Raw genomic sequence first — 10376 nt, forward strand, 5'->3', positions numbered from 1 at the left:
CAACAGAGCCTTCCTTTAGGGTGGGGACACTTAAACAACATAGAGATGAGAAAGGAGAGGGGGAAAAACATACCTTCTCCACTTAATAAAGAAATGGAGACATTCTCAGTTGATGATTTCGAAGTAAACTCACCTGATAACGATAAGCTACACCAGGCTCTCAAATTTCAGTGCTCAGCAGATTCACCTGAAGGGCTTGTTAAAGCACAGAAGTTTCTGGATCAGTAGGTCAGGTTGGGGCCCTAACATTTGCATTTCTAAGATATCCCCAAGTGATGGTAATGTTGTTCCAGGGACCTCACTTGGAAAGTTGCTGCTCTACACCCTCTTTTTCCATGTGACATGTCACATCTTCATTCAACACGATCTGCATTAATCTTGCATTCGTCAATAAACCTCTGAAATGGGAAAATTATCTTCGTTTTTCCTCAGATTCATAACCTTAAAAAAAAAAAACACAATGATCCTCAGTCTCACTCCCTCTACCTAGAACTACTGCTTGATTTCTTTGTTCCTCTCAGAAACAAAATCTCTCTCAAGAATTGCCTCTATCTGCTGTCTCGAATTCGTCTGTCTTTCTTAAACTCATTTGAGGCAGGCTTTCACTCCTTCCATCCATCACACCACTCTTCAAGGTCTGCAATGACCTACATATTAATAAGCCTTCAAGGCTAAGCTCTCATCTTATTGACCTTTCGGCAGTATTTCATCATGGATCACACCTTTCTCCTTTCCTCCCTGACTTCCAGAACATCATACACTTTGGGTTTCCCTCCTACCACACCTGACACCCCCAGTCTCCTTTGCTAGTTGTCCCTTTTCTCCCTACCTCAATCTTAGCATGTCCCAGGCAATAGGCCTTGGTCCTCTTCTTTAACTATCTTATTCATTCTACCCTGTGGCTTTCAATACCATCTACAGGCTGACAATTCCCAAAGTTTTATATGCAGCTATAAACTCCCAACTCATATATCCAGCAACCTACTCGACATCTCCACTTGAATATCTAATAATCATCTCAGATTCAACATGACAACTTCCTGATTGTCCCCTTGCATCTGCCTCTATCGCGGCCTTCCCCAGGTCAGTAGCGAAAGCAATTCCGCCCCTCCAGTTCTTACACCTCGCATTCAATCTGTCAGGAAGTCCTATTGATACTTCCCTCAAAATAACCCTAGACTCCCTCGACACCACTTCTCACCTGCTTTCACTCTCGTTTGAGCTACCTACATTGCTGAAACAGGCTCATCACTGGTGTCCTCACTTCGCCTCTTGCCATTCATTCTACAGTCTATTGTCAACACAACAGCCTAAGTGCTTCTATTACAACACAAGCCAGGTCCCATCCCACCTCTGCTCAAAACTCCTCACCGGCTCCCATGCCACCCAGAGTGAGAGGCCAAGACCTCCCCGTGGCCCTCAAAGCCCTGTCATCTTCTGGCCCTGTGGTGACAGAAATCTAACTATGGGAGGTGAACATGTAATGCAATATATTTATGCCTTACTGTTAAATTGTACACCTGAAAGTTACTGGATTTCATTAACCAATGTCACCATAAAATAATAATTAATAATAATAATAATAAAAAACATATGAATTCATAAAATACCGTACTGAATAAAATGTGTCTTTATTATACAAAGGAAAAGTCTTTATATTAAGGAGACTCTCCGTCGTCTGTGCTGCTGATATCCAAAAGTGGTCACGTCCTCATTTTCGTAGCCACTGAACTTGACGTTTATCCAGATTCTCTACCAGTGTCTGAGTGGCCAGGGGCTAAGGTGGAAAGATCTCTGGTTTTGACCATTTGGTGGTTTTGACCATTTGGTGATGGAGTTGGGAAGAATGAGCAGTCACCCTGATCAGTTTAAGTTCGAGCTCTGCATCAGAGGTCCTTCTCATCTAGTGTCTTTTCATTTGGAACAGATATGGTGATAGCTTCAGGGAAATCATTGTGATTCTTAAGGTTTGCATGTTAGTGACGGGATTCTGATCTACCCACCTATCTCTTGCAGCCATGATTTACTAGTGCATTAGGCACTAGTGTTGGAGACAGCACTCTGAACAGCCTTTTTTCCTTCCCGCATATGTGAGGGTCTCTTTGGCTTTTAATCTTTAGTGATAACCACTCGCAATTGCTTCAACTTTTCACGTCTGGTCCAGCGTTTATGCTGCATCTCTAATTGTTCAATTGCCATTCTAAACTCACATTGTCTCCCCTGAGTAAACCCTGTGACCTAGCTTCTAATCTCTTAGATGGAGGACCGCTGCAGAAGCTCTTCATTGCTTTCAAAGTACTGCTTCAGACTATGTTTATCTTCTTTATACATTGCAGCTGCTTTGCTAAAATTTCAATCTTATATTCTCAAGTATTTGTTTCCTTATGTAGTTGTTTTACTTATTTCTACCCAAAGAACTGTTTTGGTTGTTCTTTTTCATTTAGTTTTCACTAATTTAGAGCAGCAATACCAGATTATTAGGGATTAGCTTTAAAAGCAACCACTTGTTTACTGAACTCTCGTGATCACTTGTTCTATGATTTGACTTTTTTTCTAAGATTTCAGTTCACTTTGGAATGCCCGTTCATTGCAGCAAAAGTGGAGAACCCCACAAAAATATCTGTTTCTAACGTAATTGTCCAATAGGTATTTTATTTATTGAGCCCCTACTATATATGCTGGACACTGTCCTAGGCACTTGGGATGCATTACCGACCAAAACACACAAAAAGTCTTGCCCCAGGAGAGCTTATATTCAGTAGGGGAGGCAAATAATAAATAATAAGCATAATAAATAAATTATAGAGTATGTTCAAAGGTGATAAATACTATGGAAAAAAACAAAGCATAGTAAGGTGGGGATCAGGAGGGCAGGATGAAATTTCCCTACCTCCCCAACCTTTATATTCAACGTTCCTCGCCTCTCCGACCATAAAAATTTCTTCTCGTCATCCTATACTACCAATCACTGTACCAATATTTCTCTGATTCCCTTCAAGCCAGACTTCTTCAACAAGTTGTCTACACTCTTACTTTCTTACCTTTCAGTCTCTGCAACTCTAGTTTCTGCTCCTGCCTTTTCACTGAACCTGCTATTGCCAAAGATGCCAATGTTACCAAATTCAATGGAAATGAATCAACATTTGATACTGTCGATTACTCCCTCCTGCCATTCTCTTGGACTTCATTACACTGCTCTCTCCTGCTTATCCTCACATTTCCCTGAGTCTCCACTAACAGCTACAACACTTCTGACCATCCTTTAAACGCTTGTGTTCCTGTGCACTCTATTCCACTAACTTTTTTACTTATTCTTCCAGTTTAAACCATTCACTGTGACTTCAATTATCATCTATATATTGATGATTTCTCAACTTTTATATCAAAACAGACCTTTTTTCCTGAGCTCCAGAAACACATATTTAACTGCCTACTTGACATCTCCACCTAGATGGCCCCTAAGCACTTCAAGCCTATCCAAAAATGATTCATCTTCCCCTGCCAAACTTGCCCTCCTTTTCATTATCCCATTTCTTTCCAGTTGGCCCATCACTGTAAACTCGAAATTCATGCTCCCCTTTAAACTCTCTCTTTTATCCCCATACATACATTAATTGCCAAGTCCTAGTGACGCTACATGCTAAACAACTTTTGAATCTACTTACTTCTCTCCATAGTACCACTACCGGAGTCCAGCATACCATATTTTCTCATCCATGTTAATACAGCAGCCTCACAACTGGTTCCCTTGACCAGAAGGTTGCTCACTTCCAATTCTCCACAGAATAGTCAGAGTGACCTCTAAGGATACAGATCTAAGCATATCGTTCCTTCACTTAAAACACTTCATTGGTTCCTCCTGCTCAAAGGATAAAACCCAACTCTGTAATATGGCTTGTATTCTGATCTAACATCTAAGTCGAAATTGCCATCATCCTGAATGACTTGCAGTGCTCCAAATATTTCATACACTTAGGTTTTTGTCCCTGAATCATTATTCCCACCATACAGTGGCTACATGGCAAACACCTACTGATCCTTCTTTTCATTTTATGTCTGTTCCTGAAGTCTGAGCTATGTGTCCCTGCTATGCACTCCCAGAGGACTTGGTGCTCCTCCTATCACAACCCTGTCACTACCTCTTTACTTGGCTTCCTCCCCACCTGGACTGTAGGGCTCTATGAAGGAAAGGCCAAGTCTGCCTTGCTCAGGGGCTCAATCGATGTTTGTTGAATAAATGAGCAACAAATCCAGGTAAACTTAAGCCCCACACATTTCAAAAGGGCAAAGCTAATCATAAAAATAGATATACATTTTTTTAAAAAAAAATCAATTTGTGTATGTCATGGAAAACAGTTGTTGTCTTTTAAAAGTAAACAGAAGATAACAACAGTGTTTGGCTCTGGATAGTGGGTTATGGTTGATTTTTTTTTCTTTCTTCTATATAGACCTTATTTACCAAATTTTCTACAATGAGTGTATCCTACTTTTATGGTGAAAAACTGTTATAAATCATAAAAAAGAAGAACCCTACTATAAAATATTTTTACCTCTTTTCCCCAAAACAAACAGTATCATATACAATGAAATGTGATCACTGGTTCTTACTCACTTTGCTGAAAGGTAAATAACAACAAGAAATCTCTGCCTTATTTAACACCAACAGAAGTATATACTGATAATACAACTCAAATTGCAAAAACCACATCACTCTCTAGGACCTCAAATCCCACTAGTGCTTTTCATGTGTTTTTAAAACTCTACAGAAACTAATTTTTTCCCACTTACAACACCTGGTATTCCTAGGTGATCCCTCATCCAAATACTAACCAGGCCCAACCCTGTTTAGCTTCCGAGATCAGATGAGATTGGGCACGTTCATAGTGGCATAGTCGTATACTAAAACTCTATAGAAACTATTTTTAACAAAAAAGAATTTGGATTCTGGTTTGATGCAGAAAAACAGAACTATTTATTTTATATTTGGAAGTAAACATGACAACAATATGAACTAATTTTTATCCTTCTAATATGCTCCATCAGGTTTAGATGAGTGAGACAGTCTCCTGTGCACTGAATGCTTTGCATTCTTCTTAACGGGGCAGCAATGCTACAGGAAAAAAAATGAAGGAGAGTTAAACAACTTGAAAGGACTAGTATATATATGTATGTATATATATCATACTTTCTTATAAAAGGAAATGACTGCAACAAATTTCTCAAACTCTATATATTGAACCTTATGATTAACTTATCTTTTTCCATTTTACCACTGTATCATCTTATATTACTGTGAGGCACACAGACAAAATACCCTATAGCAAATACCATTACAATGACAATTTCTGAGTAACAAAGTTAACATCTATGCTTGGCCTACAGAAATCAACTTTTGTTAATCTAGTTATGATGTCATATATGTGTCTGCGTGTGTGCATTCACGTGTATGTATGTATTGCATTGCATTAAACTTATAAAAAGTACTATATATGTATGTGTAATAATATACATGTATGATTATTATACATACTTACATTACCTTACATGAATAATATCATAGACATATATATATATAATACCTTGTATAAGGATTTTCTTTTGTTTCTTCTAAGATAAGTCACTTTTCCTACTCATCTAGTCCAAACCTCTCATTTTACAGCTTTATAAACTGTGGCCCAGGAAAGTTAAGGGACTTGCCCAAGCTCCCACTTTAAATAATGGCACAACTGGGGCTAGAGTCAGAGTCTCCTGACACTAAATTCAGTGGTCTGTTATTCCATTCCTCTGCTTCTTTGTAACCGAGGCTAGAAACGGACACCTTAAATTTGAGTAACACATTGCAATTTTCAAAGCATCTGCACATACATTACCTTGTTTAAGGTGCACAGAAACCTCAGCTGATTGTATTAAGGAGCTGAAAGGTTAAGTTACTTGCCTACAGAAATGCCACAAGTTAATGGCCCGGGTCTCCCGACTCCCAGTCCAGTACTCTATTCCCTGAAGTATACCTCTTTTCTCACCAACCATTTATTCTTACTTGGCCCTTCGTAATTATCATAGTAGGAGGAGACACAGGCCAAGGCTAGGAAATATGTAAACCTGTGCAAGTGAGGCCCAGGTAGTCCCTGGTATATGATTCTGGGATCCTTTCTCTTAACCACTTCTAATACTGCATTGTGTAAGTTTGGGGAACAAGTAGCTGAAACTAACAGCTTGTATCAAGGATTCGATCCCAGATTTGTCAGACTCCTGAGGCTATGCTCCTTCCCCATGGAGATATGGTGTAGTCAACGCCCACAGTGAACTGCGGCCATTTTTCAGTAAGAGTGTCTATTGTGGAGCCTCAGAGTCAGAGGGGGCAGATTCCATCTGTTCGTTTTCCCTGAAGGACTGAACTATGTATAACAAATAATGTGGCACCCAAACCACTTGGTACATTTCTTGCCCACCTTCCTAACATCAAAATGTCCCTAGCGGTAACATCATTTCAAAGGCCAATACTCCTATGGTCCAAGCATTTGTGGAGTAAAAAATAAGCATCAATCCAACCAAGATGATAGTAACAAGTATCAAATATTAATTACTTCAACTTTATATCCTATTGTCAATTACCTTTGGTCTCCTCCTTCTTTTTATCACTCAGTTCTTCCTCATCTTCCACTGCTGCCTCTAACAGTGGGGGATCTTTCTTCGGTTTGTTTTTTTGTTTCTTCAACCCCTTTAACATTCGATTAGCTTTTCTTCGTAAAGGATTGGCCCATTTGCTATAATATAGAAGTTCAACGTGAAATCTTATTTCTCCACAGTGACAGAACAATAACAATGGTAGGTTATAAGGAAAAGGCTATCTGCTCACATAACTGTTTACACATTCCAACGTGATTGTTTAACTCATCAATTTAACAAATCCGATAGAAAGTATTATGCTTGGCCCCCACATATTTATCATTATATATAACCATTATTATTACTCTATACAGCATCATTTTGATCATTTGATCCTCCACAACAGGAATGCTATCTTACTTCCCTCTGCTGACATCAATGTCACCCACCCTTCAAGACTCAGCTTATCTATTATTTATCTAAAAAGCCTTCCCTTTCACTCCTATCCTATGGGGATTCCTCCCTCCTATGAACTTCAAAACTAAATAGTAATAGTTCACAATACATTATCATGTACAATTTTATAATTTTGCACTTTCGCCCACTAATGCTACCATTTGGTATTCAATTCTGTACTTCCTTGCATTTGTGTGGACAGTGGGTAAAAGGGAATACTTGAGAGCCTATCACAGGCTAGGAACTTGGCTAGGTGCTTTACATAACTTATCTCATTTACACCTTATAACAATCCTATAAGGTGGATATTATGTTTTCTATTTTGCAATTAAACTGGGGCACAGAGAAGTATAAGATAACTCATCCAAGGTCATATACGGCTAGTGAACAGAGATGTGAGCATTTGAATCCAGGTCTGTCTGACTCTTTCAATTAGACCACACTGTAGCATTAGCGAATAATGATTAGTAATAACAGTATGAAAGACTTCCTACACATCAAGGCCTGTGTATAAACACTTCATGTGCACTATCTTATTTAATTTTCATGACTTAATGAGGCAGGTACCATTTCCATCATTGCCATTTTTCAGATGGAGAAACTGAGGCATCAAGAAGGAAAGCAACTTGCTCATGGTCACCAGACTACTCAGTAGTAGAGCCAGGATTCAAAGCCAGGCCTGTCTAAATTTAAAGCACAATCTCCCACCTACTATGCTAACCTGTCCCTTTTCCCTCACTGGAATCTGGAAATAACTTCAGGCTATGGCCTTACCTTGTAACTGTTTATACCTCGTAGAACCTAGTAACCAATGAGGGCTCAGGACATATTAGTTGATTTTTATTTTTATAGAGCTTTCACTTTCTAAAGACCTAAACCCAAGCCAAGGAGGAAAAACAGGAATACTCAAAGCAAAGGTAAGAATGGAAATTCAAAAAATAAACATTTGTGTGTAATATCATGAAGAGGCAATGACAAATACATATTCTTACCCTCAGCTCAATGCTAGGTGTACAGAATAAGGCGCATGGTCCCTGATGGTGCTACTTAGCTACACAGAACACCCAGGTTCTGAGCATGTGGGGCCCAGAGATAGATAAGCCTGCCTTTAAAATGATGACTTTGAAGGTAATACTCACTTTTCTCCCCTAAAACTGCATTACTGGGCTGTCACCTAGCTACACTAGGTAAGACAGATATGGAGCAAATAAATAGCTTTTTCTCAATTAATCATAAAAAGTCTCCAAGCATAAATGAAATACTGGGAGAAGGCCAAAAATATATTTATATGATTTACCTATGGCCTCTTTATGTTGCAGTACTGTTAACTACAGTCTCAAAAAATAATAACTGAAACAACTACATAGTTCTCAGTCCCCTAGGGCCAGACGTGTTTCAGAATGCAGAATATTTTGGATTTTATAGTGGTAATATGACATGATGTGCTGAATATTACATGATATTCCCATGGGGTCTGGGGCAGCATCTCATGATCAAACACAGTTATATTTCTATAACGAAATATATGAATATTCACTCTAAGCATTACGTAACAACAAGAAAGTATCTCAGGTCAGGTCAGATCAGGTTTTGCTGCCAAATGACTTAGGAAAAGAGCTTCAGGTTTGCAGAATTTTTAGAATTCAAAATTTAGATTTTTAAAATTTAGAATTCAGAATTTCAGAATTTTCAATAAGAAATTGGGGACCTATCTTTTTTCCAAAGATGTAACTTCAATATGTTACTTCATATGATTAAAATAACTATGCTTTCTTTATTCACAGATTTTACTTTAAGTTTAATGGTACACATTTCACCTTAATTAACAAAGAAAAATGTAACAAAGCCTTATTATTTCAAAGCCCACCACACTGGTCTAGGGGCAAAAGACTTGGTTTTAGGTTCAGCTTTCTAATATTCATTACTGAGATCCAAAGTTAGATAGTCTACCCAATATCTAATGAGAATGCCAAAGGCGAAAAGTAGGGGTAACATGATTTGTTCAATGTCCTAGAGGTGATTTTCTTCTTTTCATATAAAATGTCATATATCCTGGCCAGCATACTCACACTTGAAATGTACAGATCAACTTATTCCATATTCACTCACTCACTGACACATTTGCTCATTTATGAAATAAACACTATTATAAGTACTATAGACATAAAGATGAATAGGGTGTGGGACCTGCCTTCGAGGAGCTTAAAATTTAGAAGGGAAGACAGATATGTAGGATGATAACTATATCACATTGAGATAATCCAAGGAGAGGTAAGTAGATTGGTAGGAGACAAATGAGAAGAAGCCTGACATAGTCTGGGCAGGAGGTTTGGGTAAGCTTCCTAGAGGTGACATATAAGCTGAGGTCTGCATCCTGTCTGGGGTGAGCCACATAAAGGAGAGTGGAGATGGGGAGATGTGTAAGAGTATTTCAATCAGTGGGTAAGTACACTGTGTGAAAAGCTCAGAGTGGCGAGTCAGCACACTATTTGTAAACATGAAGTAGAGTAGTGTGGCTGGAAACACTAAGTGGCCCCCCTGGGAATTTCTGGTGAGACCGATCTATACAGTTATGAGAATTCTTTTCTCTAGGAATTCCTAGGAACCTAGATCTAGGAGCAAAGAAGAGATGTGGATTCAGTTTCAAAGAAACAAAGGATCTAGAACAAATGAATTAATTAATGTATCAGAAAAATAAATGCAACAAAAAGCTGGTTCTTTGAAAAAGTTAATAAAATTGACAAGCCCCTGGCTAGACTCACTAAAGAAAATAAAGGACACAACAAAATCAGGGATGAAAAAGGGGAAATTATGACAGACACCACAGAAATACAAAGGATCATACAAAAATACAATGAAAAAGTATGTAACATCAAAATTAATAACCTAGAAGAAATGGACCAGTACTTAGAAAGATACAACCTTCTTACACTGAATCAAGAAGAACTGGAAAATCTAAATAGACTGATCAGCAGTATGGAAATTGAAACAATCATCCAACACCTACAAAAAAGTAAAAGTCCAGGACAATATGGCTTCACCAGTGAACTCCACCAAACATACAAAGAAGATTTAATAGCTATTCTCCTCAAATTCTTCCAAAAAAATCGAAGAGAAGGCAATACTTCCGAACTCATTTTATGAGGCTAATATTACTCTGAAACCAAAACCTGGTAAAGATAACACAAAAAAAGAAAACTACAGACCAATAACTCTCATAAACACAGATGTAAAAATCCTAAATAAGATACTAGCGAACTGAATACAGCGACGTATTAAAAAGATTATACACCATGATCAAGTGGGCTTCATCC

General features: G+C 38.3%; 1 protein-coding gene and 1 pseudogene across 1 annotated transcript in view; both read right to left on the bottom strand.

Moving 5' to 3' along the window:
* Positions 1–298: 298 nt before the first annotated feature.
* FMR1NB (FMR1 neighbor) overlaps positions 299–10376 on the bottom strand; it is a 40053-nt gene continuing 29975 nt past the window's right edge. Inside the window, exons 5-7 of the mRNA XM_015590552.1 lie at positions 6613–6764; positions 1231–1291; positions 299–398 (exon numbers count right to left, since the gene is read on the bottom strand). Coding sequence (XP_015446038.1) covers positions 299–398; positions 1231–1291; positions 6613–6764 — 313 coding nt within the window. The remainder of the gene's footprint in view (positions 399–1230; positions 1292–6612; positions 6765–10376) is intronic.
* LOC112481051 lies at positions 4782–4900 on the bottom strand (annotated as a pseudogene).

The sequence above is a fragment of the Pteropus alecto genome, unplaced genomic scaffold, assembly GCF_000325575.1.
Source record: "Pteropus alecto unplaced genomic scaffold, ASM32557v1 scaffold275, whole genome shotgun sequence".
Lineage (NCBI taxonomy): Eukaryota > Metazoa > Chordata > Mammalia > Chiroptera > Pteropodidae > Pteropus > Pteropus alecto.